Source organism: Chelonoidis abingdonii, chromosome 1 (assembly GCF_003597395.2).
Source record: "Chelonoidis abingdonii isolate Lonesome George chromosome 1, CheloAbing_2.0, whole genome shotgun sequence".
Lineage (NCBI taxonomy): Eukaryota > Metazoa > Chordata > Testudines > Testudinidae > Chelonoidis > Chelonoidis abingdonii.
This window is the reverse complement of record NC_133769.1, coordinates 316,951,632-316,974,256: the sequence shown is the minus strand read 5'-3', so window position 1 is coordinate 316,974,256 and position 22,625 is coordinate 316,951,632. Positions and strand designations below refer to the sequence as shown.

The window sequence follows — 22,625 nt, the reverse complement described above, 5'->3', positions numbered from 1 at the left end:
GTGATATTCTTGTACTTTCTCTATTTTTAATATGTAACTCCCTACAGTTTACTATATGGCGGAGGCTTTTTACAGTTAATTTGTATAAAGCACATGCACATTGGTACTGTAGATGTTCAGACTGTTACCTTCCCAACCCCCCACAAAGTTGTCCTAGTCTCTTCTCATGCATTTGCAGATTTTTTCCATCTCCTGTACCTATGGTGTTCCACCCCTGCCTCCCCCTACCCTTCCCTGACAGTTCTTCACACTTGTTTGTATCATTGTTCGACTCACCCTTGTGACTGCTTTTAATGTTGCACCACCAATTGTTCAGCAGTGGCACCTCTTCTGTGGTGTCATCAGCATCTTCCTGTCTTTTGCTGAGAGCTCCATTTGTGTTAGAAAGTGATGTGGCACTTGACCCGAGTGTTTCAAATCCACTAAGAGTCCTTAATTTAGATTAGAATCAAACATCTGACTTTCTATTTTTAACAATTTTGTACTGCTTGGGTTCCTGTTCTTTGGTCTCAGCTCCTCTGGTGTGACATAAACTGGAACTTTCCTAGTCCTCAAAGACTTTTGGAATTTTGAGACACAAGCAGGTCAGCCCCATGTTGCGCCACCTTTACAATGTTACATTCCAGTTGCTGATTAGAAGAAAAGCAGATTACTCCCAAATAAATAGCCAAAGAGCATTTCTTTAAGATAGGGTACCCTACTGCAGAAGTGAAAGTAAGCTGGTATGCGCTGATATGGAGGACCGGTAAGAAAAGGAGAATGAGGGAGGGAGAGAGAAGCTTGCTCCCTGCATAAGAATAGTTTAAACTCAGCTGTTCGGTGATGGTTCAGCCCCCAGGGCTAGGTTTCAAGCCTCCTTGTTAATTTCACTCACAGTAGCTGGGGGGAGGGGGTCAAGGGGAGGGAGTGTTTGACCATGGCAGGGGCAGTCCCTGTGTGCCCCTGGGGATGAGGGGATCTCTCCTACTAATGTACACAACAAATACAAGCATTTGGCTGCACAGCTTAAATCCTGAGCTAATAAAAGCAGGTAGTAGGGGAAACTCACTGTCACATTGGTTTCTCATCTCCTCCCTCCCTCTCCTCCAGCCAGGCTGTAGACAAGGCTCTGAATTCCTCCCCATTCCCCCCAGCAGGGGTTTTCCTCTAGGCTCTAGCTTGCAATAGACTGGCTGAGATGCCTGCTATTGCTGCCTGCAAAAGAACAGTTTAAACTCAGCTGTTCCCTGTGCAGTTCAGTGCCCAGAGTTAGGAGCCATTTCTGGCATCCTTGTTAATTTCACTCTCAGTTCTTGTTGGGTGTGTGTGACCATGGCAGGGGGAGTTCTTTTCTGCCCCTGGGATGAGGGGATCTCCTAAAAACAATCAAAATCAGGAACCATTTCCAAGTGCAAATCTATCCATTCTCTCCCAGCAGAGATCATGGTTGTGATGTCCAAACTGTTTGCAGATCCTCTTTGAATATGTTACTGTTTAAAAAAAACACACAAACATGGAGAACATGGTGGAAAGATGTATCATGATTAGGGTTTATTTTGGGCAAAGCAGTTTTGCTAAAGCAACTAAGATTTACAGGGAAAGCAAATAGCCCCTATAAACAAAACCACAAAGGGATTGGAGGGGAAAACTGAATATTCAGTGAAATTATTGTGCCTCCTTTGAAAAAAATAGTAGTTCTCATTCCAATCCAACCTCTTTCTATATTGATTTAAACACCTGAAATGTCCTTAGGAAGGGGGTGCAATCCTCAGATCTCTTTTTGTTTGTTCCTGCCTGCAGAGTGCAGAGGCTGAACTGATAAAACTTTATTTTAAATATCTTGTATTTTCACGACGGCTAGTCCACTTGTCCTTCATTCACGCCTTACTTTCCTTCCTCTCCTCCTCCTCCGCCCCCGGCTTCTCCCTGGCTGGCTGGCTGTGGTTTTTGCCTTGATTACTTACCCTTGGCAACCAGCCAGCGACACCTGCTGGCTCTCTGCAGGCAGCAGCCACAGGGGCTGGTTGCTGGGGTTGCTGGTGGTCGGTGGCAGGCTGCACATTCATATACACATACTGTATGTATGTGTATGTATGTTGAATGTGTGTGTCACAACAATGCAGCTGCAGCCTGCCGCCGACTGCCCCGACCCCAGCAACTGGCCCTACTATTGTATTAGTAGTATTGGAGTTCCCCTCATCCGGGGGGCAGAAAAGAACTGCCTCTGCATGGTCGCACACAGATTTTCCCCCACCCCCTCAACAACTGGGAGTGAATTAACAAAGATGCCAGAAACCTCTCTCCCCTGGGGCTGAACCATCAGGAACAACTGAGTTTAACTGTTATGCAGAGGCAGTCTCCCTGCTGCAAGCTAGAGGGAAGCCTCTGCAGCAGCTGTGAGTGCCAGGCAGGAAAAAGCACAGACCTAGCATCAGCAGCCTGGCTGAGAGGAGGAGGGGGAAGACACAGAGAAAAATGTGACAGTGAGTTTTCACTTTTTCAGGCTTATTCCAATAGTAAAGTTTATTACAGACAGTACTGGTGGTAGTAATAGTAGCTTTATTTTCTCTATCTATGTCATGCAATGGGAGGGATCCATGAAGTACGTAGGAGAGGTGAGGGGTTGCTTGTGATTGGACCATATGGGTAAGAAATGTAAATTACTTTCACCCTGCCCAAACCCAGGGCTCCAGCCGCCTCTGCAGCTGGTAGCTCCGGGGTTAATTTAAAGAACCTGGCCCTAGCTTCAGCTGAATCTCTGAGCCTTTTAAATCCTGATTTAAAGCCCAGGACTTAAAGGCCCCAACCTCTTCCGATAGAGGCCACACCTCTTCCAGTTGAGGCCCTTCCCCCTCCGCAGGACTCTGGAGTACCGGTAAGTCCTTTAAGTTACTTTCACTCCTGCCCTACTGGTTACAGTAGGGAAAGGCCATGAGAAAATATGTAGTTTTTGAAACTGTTACTATCTTCCCAACTCTGAGAAGACAGTGGGTGACTAGTAATCCAATCAAATGATATTTTCAGAGAACCATAATTACAGGTGAGTAATGCTCTTCTGTAAAGATACCTAATGATTACACTTCTAATTTTGAAGACTACAAATCCATAAATTCTCCTGTTATGGAAGAACAAAGCACCCATACAAGGCAGTTTCATGTTATATTTGGGGAGAAACATGGGGGCACATGAAGGGAAAACTTTTGATGCAAGTAAAGTCTCTATATACCACCACACTCTAACTTCTGAAATATTTTCTCCTTAGCATGTCGAAAGTCATGTTTTAAATTTACTTAGATTAGTTAATATGCAAATTCCTTGCCAATACTATGTTTGTAAATTTGTGTTTCAGATAGCATAATGGAGTTTAATTTATGCATGTTAGAGGAAACTGGCTTTCCATATTGGTTGTAATGTAATTCCTTTTTTGTTTTAGAATATCTTTTTGCACATTCTGGATATGTCTAATCCCAAGGGAATTTGGGAGTTTGCTGAAAAATTCAGGACTGAACATAAGTTAAATGTCTTGGTAAGTTTGCAAGTTTAAAGTGTACCTTTTTTGGAGTCTCTCATCTGTACCTCTCTATTTAATAGTCTAACCTCTCTAATTCTGCAGGCTTAATTTGTGTATAATCCTGCTGCAAAAATAATTCACCTAGTCCACTTCTCTGATCTTGTCCAGCTCCTTTTCATATACATAGCTTTGATACAGAAGACAAGAGAAATCTATCAAAGTTGCAACCTTCAAGGCCCTGCACAGCTTTGCTTCTGCATGCCTCTTTGCTCTCATTTTTCTTTTGTTTCCTCTTTCACTCCACGGAAACAGCCTGGCGAATTCCCTTATTATTCTACTCCCATTCTCCTGTCTGATGATTGGTTGGCCCAGAGGAGACTAAAGGCAGAGATGTCTAAAGCCCTAGTTTTGCACCAGTGTCCATGTAGATGAATCCTGGCACAGAGTCCTTTTGACTTCAGTAGAATTTTGCGTGCATGCATAGGTCTATCCAAATGGATGCAGTTGCAGGATCAGGACCTAGTTAGTGCAGAATATAGAGGTAAGTAGGTAGTGCCCCTAACTTGAAACCTTTTCATGCCCTCTTGTTAGCTCTTTCTCTTGTTCCTCCTTATCCTTCCTTCTGAGTTTGGCCCAAAGAGGAGGATGTAAGCAATAAGGGGTGGCATAGAAGAAAGCAAAAAGATTAAAGAATAATACACACAGACGCATGAGGATGTGCACGTCTGCTGAGTGACTGTGATATCTTGTCATCCTTGTCCTTCCTATCCATTTCTGTTCATGTTTATATCTTGACTTTAGTAAAGCTTTTGATACTATCTCATATGACCTTCTCACTAGAGAAATACCACTTAGATGGAGCTACTATAATGTGGGTGCATAACTGCTTGGAAAACTGTTCTCAGAGAGTAATTTTCAGTGGTTCACAGTAATGCTGGAAGAATGTTATGAGTGAGGTTCCTGAGGGATCACTTCTGGGTCCAGTTCTGTTCACCATCTTAATCAATGATTTAGATAATGGCATAGCAAGTACACTTAATGAAGTTTATGGTCAATACCAAGCTGAGAGTAGTCGCAAGTGCTTTGGAGGATAGGATTATAATTCAAAATGATTTGGACAAATGGGAGAAATGGTCTGAAGTAAATAGGATGAAATTCCATAAGGATAAATGCAAAGTATTCCACTTAAGAAGGAAAAATCAGTTGCACATGTACAAAATGGGATTGACTGCCTAAGAAGTAGTGCTGTGGAAAGGGATCTGTGGGTTATAGTGGATCACAAGCTAAATATGAGTCAACGTTGTAATGGTGTTGCAAAAGAAGTGAACATCATTCTGGGATGTATTAGCAGGAATGTTTTAAGCAAGACACGAAAAGAATTCTTCACTCTACTCGGTGCTGATTAGGCCTCAACTGAAGTATTGTGTCCAGTTCTGGGCACCACGTATGAAAGATGTGGACGAGTTGGGGAAAGTCCGGAGAAGAGCAACAAAAATGACATAAAGATCTAGAAAACATGACCTATGAAGAAAGATTGGAAAAAAAATTAGGTTTGTTTGTTCTGGAAAAGAGAAGACAGAGGACATAACAGTTTTCAAGTACAGAAAAGATTGTTACAAGGAGGAGGGAGAAAATTGTTGCTCTTAACTTCTGAGGATAGGACAAGAAGCAATGGGCTTAAAACTTCCTAACTATCATGGTGGTTAAGCACTGGAATAAATTGCCTAAGGAGGTTGTGGAATCTACATTATTGGAGATTTAAGATCTGATTAGACAAACACCTGTTAGGGATGATTTAGATAATACTTAATCCTGCCTTGAGTGCAGGGGACTGGATTAGATGACCTCTCGAGGTCCCTTCCAGTCTTATGATTCTATAACCTTCATTACTAGTGTCTTCTGGAATACAGCCCTTGGGACGGGGCTGTCTTACTGTTCAAGCACCTGGAACAATTGCTGGTGCCAACAGAGTGTGAGAATCACAAATGGAGTGTTTGGGAAGGGCAGGTTGGGGGAGTAGCAGGAAATGAGCAGAGAAGTAGGTAGGGGCAGTTTTCTCTAGGGCCTTGGTGGGGAGGATGAGAAGCTTGAACTTGAGCCAGAAGGTGAGACGAGTCAGTACGGGGAGTCACACTGAGAAAACACACGTTAGTTCTTAACCAAAACATGGTAAAATGTTAATGACTTTTCACTGGTACAAAAAAATCAAACTTAGAATATATAAATGCATAGCTGTGATGATGTGGAGTCATTTGGATCTTTAAGATGAAACTGATAAACTACCATACATGCTTTTTTATTGTAATAGTTATGCTCTGCGAATCACACATTACTTCATAGTTTTTGGCCCCTTTGTACACAAACTGTAGTAAGGCACCATGATGTCCGATGGCACTTATAATCTTGTTTGTTCAGTTAATTTTATCAGCTAGATTTCAATGAAATGCATTTCACTTCCTTGTGAAGATGGTTTTCACACAGCAGCTTCATTGTAAGTGGCGGATTTATGATAGCTGGAGTTGCAGTTTGCACACTCTGGTGCATTGAAACAAGTGTGTGATTGTGTGTATGTGGCTTTTTTAATACTGAACTGTGTCTTGCAGATCAACAATGCAGGCTGCATGGTAAACAGAAGAGAAGTAACAGAGGATGGACTTGAAAAGAACTTTGCTACAAATACCTTGGGTGAGTACAGCAGTCTGTAGATAAGAGTCTAGGGTACTCGTGCATCTTTTTTTGTTTATAGAAAGATATAGTCTCATGTAGTTTTGCAGGATATGTTTTCTTCTTGCACAGAGAGTAGGAGGATTAGACTAATATTGCAAAAAATACATAACTTGTACAGAAGGTTTGTACTTCTCAGGTTTCTCCGATACGCAAGATATTCTCATATTGACCCCATTGTTTGTTCACTGCTCTGAGAATAGCATGTAAGAATTAAAGCTAGTTAAACTATTTTGAAATTTCAGTGGAAAATTTTCCAGTCGGATCTGCTAATGATACTTGGTGTAGTGCCTTTTTTGCAGGATCTGGAAGACACTCTAACAGCTGTCTTGGGGTTCAGATGGTTCTTACAAGATTCAAGTGTATATTTTGTTTTTTTTTTTTTGTTTTTTTTTTAATAAAGATGGCATATTGGTATTGTGGTAGCACCAAAAAGCTCCAGTTGACATCAGGGCTTCAGAGATACAGAGCGGTACAAAAAATCCACACACATAAAAATAGATAAAGGTTGGAGAGAAGAGATGCAACACACAGATAGAAGGACTGGGTAATGCTTGGCAAAGGCCATGAGAGTTTCATGTGGTGTTAATACATTATGGTGAACTGGTGGGGGAAACATAGAGTGGACAAAGTAGGGGGAAGGGGAAGAGGGGGCACTGAGGGTGAGGGGCAGAAGAAGTCTGAGAAAGCAGGCAATCAGAGGGAAATGTCCGGATTTTAAATGAAGAAAGTCATCACTGACATTCAGGGGGCTGCAAAAATCACTCCTGCAAAAGGAAGATTGGATAGTAAGTGCTTTAGTGGCAGCTGGCAGGGACCATATTTTTTATTGTTTGTACAGCACCTAGCACTGACAGGATCCTGGTCCCTGAATAGGACTTCTAGGTGCTACAGTCATATAAATAATAAGTATCCCTGGTGGTTGACTCTGCCAGGAGTTCTGTGTCCCACCCTCCAAACACCTGTCGGTAGGCAGTGGAGTTAGGGGAGTTCTGGGCCACCCAGAGAGGGTCACTCGCTCAGTTCTGGATCTAAAGGGTTGGAGGTAGTGAGCCCTGGCTGGGCCTTACTCTTAGCACTGTTGCTGCTCTGTTTCTCTGGCTTCTGCTTATGTATTTGAAAATCAACATTTGGGCAGCAATGTCTTGTACTTGACTTGCATTTCAATGAGATTTTTGGTTTTGTAAGTCTGATTACATTCATTTGGTTAACATTTTTAAAAAATAGTGGAGCTGATGGAGGGAATGCATTTTTCTTCAGCTACACTTTCCATACTGTTTGTGCTCAAAACTCAAAGCAGGTTTTTTTCTGCTTCAGATTTGCCCTGGATCTACTCTATAATAAAGAATAAAAGCACCTCTGACCTTTCTGAAGAAATTGTCTTTCAATTAAACTAGTTTAAACCCCTTGCACTCTTTCAAACAGTTCAGTAGTTCACTAAGATGCAGTGGCTCCAGGTACAAGCACACTGAAACAAACACAGCTGTTTGAATGTGAAGTTACTTTTCACTAAACCGCAAACTAATTGCCATAAAACACATTAGTGGATCAGTTGGTATAGATTTGTATCTCACACAAGTAGGGTAAACTGCAAACTATAAGTCTACCATATGGCATAGATTCTAGTTATCATTTACAGTGCAGAATACAACTGTACATATATCTAAGAGGCTGTGAATTATGGTGTCTGAGGGAACTGTAACTCTGAATTGCCTGTATTTTGTAGAAATTGGAACCATGCATCCATTCTTTTAGGAATTAATAGTGTTTAAAATCTTGCCTTACTTGCAAGGCATCTCATCTATCTTCCCTCAGTGACCTGCTTCTGCCTTATCTCGTCTGTCCCTCTTCGGTCAGGTCTAATGAAGCGGTCTACTGGTAATACCTGTGTAATTGTGCAAGACTGCGGGACATGACAGGATTTACACACTTGGCAACATTTTAGAGCCAAGTCAGTGTGCCATATCTGATATCTAGATAACATGTACATCAGTTGTGGCATTGTCTGCTTTGGGGTCTAAAACGTTGTGAAGTCTTTAAATCCAGGTTAGAGACATTTCCCCTTTTCTTATTTTTTTTTTTTTAGAGTCCTGGGACGTATTGCATAAAGGATACTGAATTTTTTTTAATTCTAATTGAAACAGGATCTCTAAGTGGTGTGCATAATATAAAAATATTGGCTACTGTAGAAAGAAAAGGTTCTGCACTGTATTCCATTTCTCTCTCCGTTCCTTAGATTTTTTTTTCTTCTCACCAAGTTGTTTTTAAGAATTAAGACTTTAATTCTAATTCACTTCATGTGCTGTACTTTGTTAGAAAATATTAAGGCACAGCAGGTGTGTGAAGCAAAAGAATTACTGTTCCTTAGTAAAGAGCTCTGAGTCACTGAAAGTAATCCTGAGGAGAATAGAGAAGTCCCCCAATTGTATTTATCTAAAATTTGTGTGCAATGGTAGTCCAAGTAAGAACTTCCTAGTGTTTTTAATAAAATAAAATAAAAAAAAAAGAAAAGCAAACCAAACCGTTTTATGCTGGATACTGGGATGTTTGAAGTCTGTCTTTGCAGTGTAGTATCCTGCCTGTGTATTACATAATCCAGCTTGTGGTTCTTTGCTTTAACAAAACAAATCTGGAAAAGTCTGGCAATGTTAAACCTTTTCTGTTGAGGAAAATAGGGTAGTCCCGAAGCTCTTTATTTCTGTAAACGTTCATGGCAGTTTACAGAACAAACATGTGATCCTTCTTGCAAAGACCTTATGACCAAGGGGCCTGAATTCACATGTCAGTGTGACTATTCCTAAGTAAGGATGATCATGTGAATACGAGTTTCGAGAATTGGCCATCCTTTTCTACATGAGTGAAAGCTGGTAGGGCAAAGGGAAATTGGGTGTCAGTGGGCAGAGTACACACATGCGCACAATTGGGTTTTGTGTCTTGATGGCTTTTTCAAACATTTTTAATCTAAAATTGTTGATTGTAAGCTTGTGGGCAGGGACCATGTCTTCCTATATGTTCATCTAGTATAGTGGGACCGTGGGCGCTACCACAGTAGAAATAAATACTGTGTGGTTCATTGTAATTGTATAGCTGTTATTGCTCTTAATACCTCGCCCCTTGTTACCAGCTAGACCACCAAGAGTTAGTGCTCTATTTACTGGAATTCAACTGAAGTACAAGAATAGAAGAAGGATCAATCTGTAGTGACTGCTGTGCAGCTATGTGGAGTTAATACTGTAGTATAGAAACAGTACTTACATATGAGTGTTAAACTGACTGCAGCAATTAACAAGTCATGTTGATTTCCTGAGATCGTGTAGATGGTAGGGGCACTTCATAATGGTTTCTTGTGTAGCAGCATATGTACAGGGAGAACTCTTGTTGCTTTTGTCTCAGATGCGGTTGAGCTTAAATCTCATCTTAGAGGTTGGTGTGGCCATTTTGTTAAGAAGCTGCTGCACTGATAAGCAGTGATTTCTTCAGATATGACATATAGGCTTCCTAGTCAGCATTTTCCTTTTTGAAGCCAGCCACTGCAAGATTATCCCAGCTGACAGTGTTCAATCCGTGTGTATAAAAGCTGTCAGTGGAGGCAGATGGATAGAGGATTCAGTACTGTTTGCTTGTTGGTGCATTAAAGATAATCTTTCACAGTTGAAACAAGGCCTGTAAAGTACTGGAACAAGGGAAGTTCTTCATTTTAACATGTCATCTCTTCACTCCAGTATGAGAAAATAGTATATTTATTCATTTTTATTGGCACTTACTGGCCAAGGGAGCTGAGAGATGATCACAGAATACAGTACGTCTCCATTCCTCACTCCAGCTGAACCTAAACCCTCTTGCTTCACTTTCTTCTTCTTCTTCTTCTTCTTCTTCTTAATTTAATAGTTCAAGCTACATCCTCTTCCCAGTGTTTAGTCAAAGTAGTGGGTAGGGCATGGGGGAGGATCCTCCTCTTAGGCCCTAAAAAGCAGCACAGCTCCTCAACGGTAACTATTCTAGCCTCCATCGCAGTTTGCAAACCCCTTTCTCCCCAGTATGGGTCTGGCTAGTGGATAGGGCGCTAGACTGTTTGGACTCTGGAGATCCCAGATCTGTCATTGGTCTGCTGGGTGACATTGGGCAAGTCACTTCCTCTCTTTGTGCCTCCATTTCCACATGGGTAAAATGGAAATACTTGCCTGCTTTTGTAAAGTGCTTTGAGATCTACAGATGAAGTCTTATATTAGAGTGTTTGTTGTTAATAATCCAGATACCTGCAAATCCACTGCCTGTATCACCTCCCTACGTATCAGGGCAAAGACAGCCCTTACTGAGCACAGCTCTGTGATATAAAGGAATTGTCAACTGGTGTCTTTTTTGCACACGTTCCACATTGTCTTTTCACTCCACTTTCTTGTGCTGGGCTGTCAGATTGGGCCTTCAGAGAATAGTGTACTAAAATCTGGAATTCTGATTTGCTGCTTGAGAGAGCTGGCCTGTGACTCTCTTCTCATAGGGGACTGTGTATAAACAAGAGGCCTCAAAAAGATAAACAGTTCAGGGAAAACCTTCAGTATACTTTATTAAAAAATACTTGGCTGTGGCAAAAGCAAGCCCATTAACTTTTTAACAATGAATTTACCAGATGATTGACCCATTGAAACCTGTGTAAGCAGACTAGATTATTTTTGTTCCCACTTTTTTTCCACAGTTGAAATAACACTGTTGCCAATATTCTGCAAAGGCTTCCTAGTCAGATGGGAAAAACTCCATTGAGTGTAGTGTTGGCTACCTGCCATTGTTTGAATGTTAGAGGATTAAAAACTTCACCAGCAACTTAACTCTAATTGCCAAGTAGAACATCAAGAGAAAACTATTCCAGCATGCTCCCAGGACATTTTGGTCTGCAACGATTGCATCATCAATTAATTTAACGTTATAAACAGGCAGTAGCTTTATACTTTTCCTCTTGCAGAAGCCCTAATTTAGTTTATAAATCAATTTTGAAACCCAAGATTTTTGGGTCATTCTATACAAATGCAGTACAGCAGGTAGGAAAGAATATTCTCTTGTACAGTGTTGCATATTCTATCCTGGCGATCTTCAAGTGTTAAGTATGTAAAAACTCGTTTTTTATAACCAGTAGCATATTAAAATATTGACTTGAAGGCATTCTTGAAACCTACTTTCAGGACACTGGCACTTGGGCTGATGCACATTTTTGTTTAGATCTGCAGTCTAGCTCAGGATATATTTTTGTAGCCTTATGTAGAAAGAATTAGTGTCCTAATACAACATAGTCTTAAACACTGCTTGGGAGTAGCTTTCCCCCTAATGTATTGCTGTAGAACTAGTGCGATCTGCAGTGACTGAAAATTTCTGCAAGAATTTACAAATAGCATTTCAGCAATACTGTCATTTCATCAGAGTGCCTTCAGCTTCACAACAGGTGAACTGAAAAATGTGATTTTTAAAAATTAAAATTGAGATTTTTAAACCAACAAAATCTAGGCTATTGACATTTCTTGTTTCCATAAGAAATCCTAATTTTAGAACTCTAGCTTTATGAGGGTCTCTCAATACGATCACAAAACACTGAGCATTGTGACATAGTTTTACTGTTGTGTGTTTAACTGTGTGGAATTACCAAAATGGGAGAGATGCTAATTAGAGCATGATGTCAAATTACATAAAACGATGAGAAGATCTCGGAGTAATTGGGGCAATTAGGGAATGTGTGGTCATATTTTTTGTGTGTTTAAAATAAATGTGTGTGTTTTTTAAAAAGGTAAAATATATTGTGTTTTTACTGACATACCAACTACTCTGGAATGGCAGTGTGTAACTCACTGAACTTTAACCTATATTATCTAGCTTCTCATGTGAGTCATTGCTAAATAGTTTCCAAACATGAGCTGTGCTCATTTGTCTATTTGTTGAAAAGGATATAATAGGACTATATTAGGCACCATTGATTATTGTGTGAGCTTAGTTTACAGAAATAAAACTAGTGGATTTTCCCCAAAGAAATATCAAGACCCCTGTTTCTTTTTAACAACTCCACTTAAACTCCAGAAGGCATGACCAGCTACTGCTGTGACACACCTCATTTTGTGGGACAGTGCTGGGGCTGGCTTAATTTTCTCTAGACAGCTTCCGCTTCATTAGAGTCCAGTTTCTCACCCTGTCTGAAGATGACTGACTTAGCATTTGCTAACAGTCTTCACGCTCTCTTGTGGCACACGGATTAAAAAATAAATACATCTCCCTTTTGGACAGAAGTATGTAACCTGTTTCTAATGCAATTCATTTCTCCTTAGTGCCTTCCTTGAAACTATAGTTTCTTGAGTTAGATGTGGATACAAATTCCAAAATACTGCCACAGCATTAAAAGCTCTAGCTCTTTTTAAAAGAATCCTCTTTTGTCACTGAATCACTTCATTCATTCAAATGGAGGGCAAAGATCGAGGGACATAATGTGGATAACCGACTGGTGGATCTCTTCTCCTTTATATAGGACCCCCCTCTAAGATGGGGTATTAGCTATGCAGTATTCAGTGGTAGTAATTTCATAGAATCACAGAATATCAGGGTTGGAAGGGACTTCAGGAGGTCATTTAGTCCAACCCCCTGCTCAAAGCAGGACCAATTCCCAGCTAAATCATCCCAGCCAGGGCTTTGTCAAGCCTGACCTTAAAAACCTCTAAGGAAGGAGATTCCACCACCTCCCTAGGTAACCCATCCCAGTGCTTCACCACTCTGAGTGAAAAACTTTTTCCTAATATCCAACCTTAACCTCCCCACTAGTAATTTGACCATTTACTCCTTGTTCTGTTCATCAGGTACTACTGAACAGTCTAGATCCATCCTCTTTGGAACCCCCTTTCAGGTTATTGAAACAGCTAGCAAACCCCCCTCATTCTTCTCTCTGCAGAAAACAATCCCAGTTTTCCTCAGCCTCTTTCTCATAAGTCAGTATGGTCCAGCCCCCTAATCATTTTTGTGCCTTCCACTGGACTCTTTTTTTTTCCATTTCCACATCCTTCTTGTAGTGTTGGGGCCCAAAACAGTACTCCAGATGAGGCCTCACCAATGTTGAATAGGGGAATGATCACATCCCCTCGATCTTGCTGGCAGTGCCCCTACTTGTATAGCCCCAAAATGCCTGTTAACCTTCTTGGTAACAGGGGCACACTGTTGACTCATAACCCCTAGGTCCTTTTCTGCAGAATTGCCTTCCTAGCCATTCGGTTCCCTAGTCTGTAACAATGAAATGGGATTCTTTGTCCTAAGTGCGAGACTCTGCATCTGTCCTTGTTGAACCTCATCAGGTTTTCTTTTGGCCCAGTTCTCTAATTTGTTCTTGGTACCCTCTGTTATCCTATCCCTACCTCCAGCAATCTACCACTCTCCCCAGTTTAGCGTATCAGCAAACTTGCTGAGGGTGCGCACAGTACCCCACTCCAGATCATTCAATGAAAGATATTTTGAACAAAACTGCCCCAGGACCGACCTATGGGAGTTGTAGTCGCGTGAACACGGCTGCCAACTACAGAGCTGTGTGATCACTATCCTGTTGAGTCGGACAATTTAGGCCAGCTTCTTTCCACGTAGTATCCATTATCCAGCCCATACTTCTTTAATTTTTGGTGGCAAGAATACCGTGAGGCATATGATCAAAAGCTTTTGCTAAAGTCAAGGGAATAAACTCACATGCTTTTCCTCTCATCACACAGACCCAGTTATCTTCCTCATAGAAGGCAATTTAGTTAGTCAGGCAATTTGACTTGGCGCCTTTGGTGAATCCATGCTGACTTGTTTCCTGATCACATTTCCTCTCCTCTAAAGTTTGCTCAGGAAATTGATTCCTTTTGAGGACCTGCTTCCTATGATTATTTCCAGGGGACTGAGGTGAGGGCTGACTGGCCTTGTAGTTCCCTGGATCCTCCTCCTTCCCTTTTTTTAACGATGGGCACTACATTAGCCTTTTTTCCAGTCATCTGGGACGTCCCCTGTTTCGCCATGACGTTTTCAAGGGATTGATTGGCCAATGGCTCTGCAATCACACCTGCCAAACCTCTTATAGCACTCTCGGGATGCAGCGGCATCACAGCCCCATGGACTTGTGCTCTGTCAGTTTTTTCTAAATAGTCTTCAAACCAATACTTTCCACAGCAGGGGCTGGTCACCTTCTCCCCATTACTGTGCTGCCCAGTGCAGTACGTCTTTGGGAGCTGGACCTTCCATCGTTTTGTGAGGACAGAGCACAAAAAGTATTTGAGTACATTAGCTATTTTCCACATCCCTCTGTCCTAGTGTTGCCTTCCTTCATTCAGTAAGGGGCTCCCACCACTTTCCTTGGACTTCCTTCTGCCTATCTAGTGAAGATTAACCTCTACTAAATCTCTTGCTAGCTGCAACTCCAAGTGTGATTTGGCTTTCCTGATTTCACTCCTGCATGTCTGAGCAATATTTTTATACTCCTCCCTGGTCATTTGTCCAGTCTTCCACTTCTTGTAAGCTTTTTTTTTGTTTAAGATCAGCAAGGATTTCACTGTTAAGCCAAGCTGGTCGCCTGCCATATTTACTGTTCTTTCTACACATCGGGATGGTTTTTTCCTGCAACCTCAATAAGGATTCTTTAAAATACAGCCAGCTCTAATGAACTCTTTTCCCCCTCATGTTATTTTCCCAGGGGATCCTGCCCATCAGTTCCCTGAGGGAGTCAAAGTCATCTTTTCTGAAGTCCACACATTGCATTTTCTGTTCACCATCTACATTTCACTTAAAAACCTGTGTGGTGTACTTTTTCTTAATAATCATTTTTGGCTTGTTCAGTATTTTTCCTCATTTCTCTTAATGAATGATTAATTCCTATAGTTCTTGCTATTGTTTATATATTATATATTTACCAAGTTCAGTTGGGTTTTGTGTCTATTTCCCCTGTGCCTGTATGGAGAAGTCTGAGGGTTATTTGTATATTTGGGTATTGGCTTTTTTTAAAGAAAACATAATAGATGGGGAGTTAATATTTATTAAGAAAGTGCACAGTCAACTCAGTTAAGTTTCAGAAATTTCACCTTGCTTTTTCTTAATGGTGGAAATCTTGATCAATCTTTCTAATTCTGTTCCACCAAACTATGAAATTCTAGCAGTTATTTCTCTGTGGAGAAAGTAATGTACTAAATATTTAAGGGGGGAGATGTTTTCCCCTCATTTTTTTTCACTACTGTTGTGATTTGTAATACTATTTTGCAAGGCAGCATAACTTTTATTCCCATTATATTCACTTTTCTCCTCCCACCCCCAATCACTTAATGGAAATTTTACATCTATATTGCTGTCAATAAAGGCTGTAGCCTGTCTACAACTGTAAAATATTTGCCCTATAGCATGCAATTGTGTAACAAAACCCTATTTGATTTTAGCTGAATTTTGTAGACTAGCTTGGCCTTTTGTGTTTGTACATAAATCAAGCTGTATAAGAATTTTTTTTTTTTTTAAAGGTGTGGGTTTTAAATAGTGGAGACTTCAACTAGAAGATGCACCACATAATCTTTATTCCTTGTTTTAATTACTTGGGGGTGAGTTATGTCTCTTAACAAAGCAGTCTGTGCCAGCTGGAGTGAATATTATCCACCATACTTCTATCTTAAAGTGCAGAGTAATTGGCATCCAGATAATTAGGCTTGGGACACCAGTCCCCAGGGAATTAGTAGCAATGGCTGAAGATCGGAGTCTTTTGAGGCCTGACCATTCCCATCAGTGTGTTTATGCAGCAGCATCTGCCTAATGACACCTGGAGCAAAAACTTCTTCACACCTTACCTCAAAGGAAATGCACAACGGAACAACAACTCAATTTCTGTTTTTGCAGACTATGATCTCTACCTTTTTTGTGCTTTGTTTACTTAATTCTCATATTAAATTCTCCTCTTAAACTGGAGGAAGATAAATTAGGGTTTGAGTGGGTTTATTATTAAAACTTGTGTGAGCCAGCCCTTTGTCGCAATCATTTCTCTAGCCTTCAGGATTTGTTTCTCTCAAAGGCTAAAAACACTTGCTGGACTGAAGGCCTTGAATGGTGAACAACATTCCTCTTCATCTTTGCACCTCTTCAGAACTTGTAAACAAAAACCTACCATCTGTAAAAATGCAAATTGATTCTGCAGACAACTAAATTAAGTGTTGGCAGGTGTGCTGCACCTCAGGATTTTGGGAATGAAGTCAGTTTATCCAACTTTGATCTTCTTTTGAATTTGCGGAGTCCCTATCAAAATGAAAGTTTAAACCAGGACTGTGGGTTGTATTAGAGCTCTGTTTACCTCATTGGGTGACAATCAAGAGATCTTGCTTTGCTGTTGTTTTTCAGTCTTCCAGCCGCAGCAGAGACATAAATTCTCTTTTGTGACATTCTTCCTTACTGACCACAGCTTCTGCTTGTACTTTTTGCTCAAGAGAGACTGTGCTAACTCAGTCAATGTACATTCACTTAATTTATTTTTATTGTGTGCTCTAATTATTCATGAGGGTCCAAATGAGTATAGGGAAAGTTAGATCTGTTATGGATGGACAAGGGTACTGAGCAGATTGCTGAAGTGCAATGTAATACTTTAAAATTCTGTAACACGTTGATCAATGTGCTGTATTGCAACCTTTCATCCACAAATGTTGAGATCATTGATTTGCAAAGAAACATGTTTGTCTATATAAATAGTGAAAAAATGTGGCCTCACTAATTCATGTGAAAATTGTTTATTTTCATAGAACTGAAGAACCAGGGTTAGGCCTTGTCTACACGGGCACTTTACAGCACTGAAACTTTTTTGCTCAGGGCTGTGAAAAAACACACCCCTGGGCAATGCAAGATTCAGCGCTGCGAAGTGCCATGTGTAGACAGTGCACCATCACTGGGAGCCGTGGTCCAAGCGCTGGGAGTGCTCCCCTTGTAGGGGTGTGTGTGTGTTTTTTGTTTTACTTTTTTTACATCGTCGGTTCTCTCCCAGCACTGCTGCCGTGACTACACAGCCACGTTGGTAGTGAAGACATAGCCTTAGTTGTAACGGCTGTTCTGGGGGTGCTGTAACTCTTAATTGATACAAAGTCCAGGTCTGCCATTGAAGGGCATGGTGGGGTACAGGGTTTTGTTTGGCTTAAATGGCTAAGTGTAGACTAAGCAAACAGTTAGTCAGGGCGGGATCTAGGAATTTTGCCACCCTAAGCACGGTGGCATGCCGCGGGGGGGCTCTGCTGCTCACCAGTCCCGCGGCTCCGATGGACCTCCCGCAGGCATGCCTGCGGATGCTCTACCGGAGCCACGGGACCAGTGGACCCTCTGCAGGCACGCCGGCGGGAGGTCCACCGGAGCCGCCTGCCGCCCTCCTGGCAACCGGCAGAGTGCCCCCCGCGGTGTGCCACCCCAAGCACGCACTTGGCGCGCTGGGGCCTGGAGCTTGCTCTAGTTACAGTATTGTAACACTTTCAGTTTAGGGAATAAACAATTTTGAATGCTTGTCTTTACAACCTAATATTCTTTCAATGTAGTTTTTGTGTGTAACTTTCATCTTTTAAAAAATCAAACAGAAAACAAAACAAACTCCACATTGCATCATATTGACACTCACCTGGTTCATCTAGTTTGTGAGGTGGATCTACAGTTTCTAACAATTAGGAATAACTGGTAGCAGTATTTGTCCTCTACATGGACCAGCTCCAAAGTGGGATGAGACACTTTGCCAATGGGTTTCACAATATTTGCTAACAGCAGCTGGGAATCTTGGGTTCCATTCCAGGCTCTGGAGGGGGGGGTGTTCCAGTAAGCACAGACTCTTCTGCCTGGTCCCTGTCCCACTCTTCCCTGCCTTTTGCTCCTCATCCCAGTGTCCTCATCTCTACAGTTCCAGTCAGGGTGGGTCTAGGGCCAGGCGAGCAGGGTGGGCGTCCTGGGTATCAAACTTCCAGAGGCCACTGAAATGGTGTGATGCTGGGGTGTTTTCTGTATTCATATTTTTGCTCCACTCTGTCTTTGCTCTACTTTGGCCAGCCACTCTTTTTGGCTTACCTGTTGGGCAGGGGATGCCAAAAACGTTACCGCCCTGGCTAGCAAAATGGCTTGGGCTGCTGCTGGTCCCAGTCGCCATGATTTTCATCCATTCCTCTTGCCCAGCTAGTCTGTCTGTCTTCCCCCTCCTTTGCCAAAACCCCCAGTCCTGGATTCCTCTGGCCTAGGTTCCTGGTCCTAATTTAATTCTCTTGCCGTTGCCGTTCCTCCTCCCCCAGTCCATTGCTTATCAGCTCTCTGCATTGAAGCTGATTCTGCCCAACTCCCTCTTTACTGCCTGGGTATCAACCATGTGGAGGGTTGAGAGACAGGCTCCCTACTCTCAGTTTAGGTCCCTGTTTCTGACATGGCCTCCAGCAGCCCAGAGCTGCAGGGAAAGACCTGCTCAGATACAGGCTGGAGCATGCTGCCCACTGAGGATGGAATATTGGAGATTTTAGCTGTGGTCTCGCAAGTGTTGTCTGAGCATTTGCAAGCTGTGATTCCTAACCCTTTCTCTCTCCTGCCTTCCCCCTCCCTCCCCCCTGCCAAATGAAAGCATTTAACTTCTCCAGATTTGGGTAGATTTTCAGAGATGGCAAAAGGCAAGTCCTCAACTCACAGGCCGCTCACTGCCAAATTTGAAGTTCCTGCTTTGAAGCATTAGGGCACTATTGCCTCTCAAATAAAAAGTTCCAGAATTTAAACTTGGCAAAACATGTTTTTCCCTACTTTTTTTTCTTGGAAACAGCTGAACTGTCTTCAGGTGGGGGGAACAAAGAAAAACATCCCAGCCTGAGGCAGGCACTTAAGATTGTAAATGCCAAACACTTAAAATTTGGCAAACTTATCAGCAACTAAAAGCAGAATTTTCTAATAGGAAATGTCAGGCAACCTCAACAGGTGCAGACAGACAGAGACACACACTCCCCCTCATTGTAAATGAGCAGGCTGTTTTCTGCATAATACTCAATTGCAGTAATTGGAATTTGGGTATTTAAGTTATTTTAGGGGGAGAAAGTAGAAATGTCTGTCTGCCACAGTTGAGAGTTCTCTGGCATGTTTTTTCCCTAGTAAACCGTATTGTCTTCAGCATTATGACTAGAATGTAGCTATCGGTCTAATATTGTATATAAGACTTTTTTAAAAATCTTTCTACTCTGAATATGACTCTGTAATGATGAACACGAATACATTTTATTAATGATTTGTCAATTCAGAGAAGCATTAAGACTCTTGATTCTTTACTAAATGGCGAGTTTTTACATATTAGTCAGGGTTTGGCTACACTTGCAGGTGTGCAGCGCTGGGAGTTACAGCTGTCTGCGTGCAGCTGTTTAGGAAAGCGCTGCAGTGGGCCACATTTGCGCATTTGCAGCAGTGTTGGAGTGTGCATTATGGCAGCATTCCCTGCCATTCAGGGTGGCTGCAATGTGCTTTTCAAAAAAGAGGGGGGTGGGGTCAAGGCCATGCTTCATTGAGGCGAACTAGGCAATCACCCATTTATCGTGGGGAAGTGGGGGGCGGCATTTCCGGGTCGGTGGCAGGCGGCTCCGGTGGAGCTGCTGCAGTCGTGCCTGCGGACGGTCCGCTGGTCCCGTGCGGCTGCGGCGGACCTCCCACAGGTATGGCTGCGGCAGCTCCACCTGAGCCGCGGACCAACGGACGCTCTGCAGAAATGGCTGCGGCAGCTCCACTGGAGCTGCAGGAGCGGCGCATGGGGCGGTGAAATGGCTGTGCGCCTAGGGTGCGAAAAACTCTAGCGCTGGTCCTGGGTGGGGCGGAGTGTGACAGGGAGTGTGGGGGAGAGAGAGAGAGTGGATTTTTGGAGCTGACACTGTCAGCTTCCTGCCTTGCAAGTTGTGACCCCTTCCCACCCCTCTCTCATTCACTCTCAAATGCAGATAGCCTTCAGACCAGATAAGCAGCTGCTCCCACGGTTTCTCTCCTCAAGCAAACACTAGCTGTGGACATTCCCTACCTGCCTCTGTTGGAGCAAACAATTGCTGTGTTTGTGTTTTAGATAAGCAGCTCTGGGAGCCCTGAGTTCACAACAAAACACAGAGAGTTCTTTAGTTAAAAGCATTATGGGAAAATTCCAGAGGTCAGTTACAACGTAGATTAACCACTGTTTACACTGGCACTGCAGCACCAGTGCTGTTCTCTTTATTCCTCTCGTCCATGTGGAGTACAACCAGCACTGTAGCCAGGGAGATACAGCGCTGTATGTGCCTTGCCAGTGTGGACGGGGAGTAAGTTACAGCACTGTAAAGCCACCACCAGCGCTGTAACTCTCAAGTGTAGCCATGGTAATTTGGAGGAACTTGTTTTTGGTGAAATGTTTGTTTTTCCTTTCTTTTAGGTACATACATTCTCACAACTGCTCTACTGCCTTTGCTGGAAAACGAAGATGATCCCAGAGTTGTGAGTTTATAATGCTCCTTTTTAAAACTGTTGTTGTTACTACACTCTTTTTGTGTTTTGTGGTAATGCCTCTTTCCTCTTTGATTGTGTACATGTTTGCAGCTCCGGTACTAGTTACCCCTCTGTCATGTGCCTAGCACGCTCTTAAACTCTTATAAATAGTAGTCGTCCATCAAAATCTGAGTTCTGTCCTGCCGTTTTGCAACATCTTTCTAAATGGTATGGGAGCTACAGTGGCCAGTGAAGTAGATAAGATAACTTATTCAGAGATAGCTATTTCCCTACACTGTTATCTCCTGCAGCACAGTAAAACACCTATACCAGGAGTGTAGGGTTAAAGTTGTCTTCTAGACTTTGGTGCAAAAGGGGACATTGTGTTATGAAGCATTCAATATTTATACAAAATAATTGAAAAATGTTCTAATAAATGAGATGCCACCTGTATTTTAAGGTTTGCTGTCTTGTTACCTGCCGGGATTAGAAATGCACATCAGGCTTTCTAATGTGCCTGTATCTAAATAAGAAAAATTGATTGGATTTTCCTAGTGCTAGCCCTGGATCAGTGAATTAAAAAGCCTATCCCTGTTCTGTCCCTTTATTAGTGATTGGGATAAAAGTATGAGCAGGTCCATAGTGGGGCAAAGAGCATTTTGAATGAGGATCTGCTCCATTTTTGACCTTTCCTTTGTCAGCTCTTCAGATACGCTTTGTGGTACAGGTGTGATGGTCCTCTTCTACAGGCACAGTGTAAAGAGAGAAGAACAGAAAAATCTTGCATGCAGTGTGACTTCATTAGTGGGCCTTAAGACAATCTTAATGAACGTGGGGGATTGGCTTTTTACCTTCACTTCATTTATTACAGATAATTGTCTCTTCAGGAGGGATGTTGGTTCAGAAATTGGATGTATCTGATTTGCAGTCCGAAAATGTAACATTTGATGGTACAATGGTCTATGCCCAAAACAAGGTACAGTATGTAGATTTGAAAGTAAACCGTATAACTTGGATCAGACTGTGTGATACAGCTTCCTTTAAAACAGGCTGCAAATCGGATGGCTATTGACATGGGCTTGCTCTTTTCATTGCATCTAAACTAGATATAGTGCAGCATGCAACATTTCTTATCAATACAGTTCATTTCCTGCTGAAACTGAAATTAATGTTGCATATTACAGTAAAGATTACGGAGAAGCTTGAGGAGGGGGTGATTCTTGCACTTTGTGAGAGCAATATGAGTGTTCAGTTTCACCCAACACCAAAAATTTTGTAGAAGAGGTTGAGTGGAAAATTGGCCTGGATTAGTGTTTTTTGTTTTTTTCTCATTCCATTTCTACTCCTGTATTTAGCCTGCAGAAAATGGAGTTGGTGAATGAAACCTTCTTGAACTTACATTAGCAAAAAGCTTTAATGACAAACAAACAAGAGTTAATACCTATTGCTGCGTACGTAGGTTGCCTTTACCACTCTACAGTGGTGTCTGACGACATTATCTTGAAGAGCTCTATGTAGCTCGAAAGCTTGTCTCTTTCACCAGCAGAATTTGGTCTGATAAAAGGTATGACCTCGCCCATCTTGTCTCTCAGAGGGTATGTCTACACTACCCGCCAATCCGGTGGGTAGTGATCGATCTATCGGGGATCGATGTATCTTGTCTCATCTAGACGCGAAAGATCAAACGCGCTCTCCGTCGACTCCGGAACTCCACCAAGGTGAGAGGCGGAAGTGGAGTCGACGGGGGAGCCGTGGCTGTTGATCCCGTGCCATGAGGACATGAAGTAAGTAAATCTAAGTCGATCTAAGATACGTTGACTTCAGCTATGCTATTCTCGTAGCTGAAGTTGCGTATCTTGGATAGATTACCCCTTCCCAGCCCCAGTGTAGACCAGGCCTAACATTATCTAATGGATTGCTGTTTTTCCCAGTGTATGAGTGGTACAGGTATTTTCTATATTGTCTGCCACCTGGT

At 42.2% G+C, this 22,625-nt stretch overlaps 1 protein-coding gene across 1 annotated transcript in view; it reads left to right on the top strand.

Annotated features, from left to right (window-relative positions):
• Positions 1–22,610, top strand: part of LOC116826920 (dehydrogenase/reductase SDR family member 12) — a 29,697-nt gene extending 7,087 nt beyond the window's left edge. Inside the window, exons 4-7 of the mRNA XM_032783976.2 lie at positions 3,413–3,505; positions 6,094–6,175; positions 20,598–20,659; positions 21,522–22,610. Coding sequence (XP_032639867.1) covers positions 3,413–3,505; positions 6,094–6,175; positions 20,598–20,659; positions 21,522–21,722 — 438 coding nt within the window. The 3' untranslated portion in view covers positions 21,723–22,610. The remainder of the gene's footprint in view (positions 1–3,412; positions 3,506–6,093; positions 6,176–20,597; positions 20,660–21,521) is intronic.
• Positions 22,611–22,625: the final 15 nt, after the last annotated feature.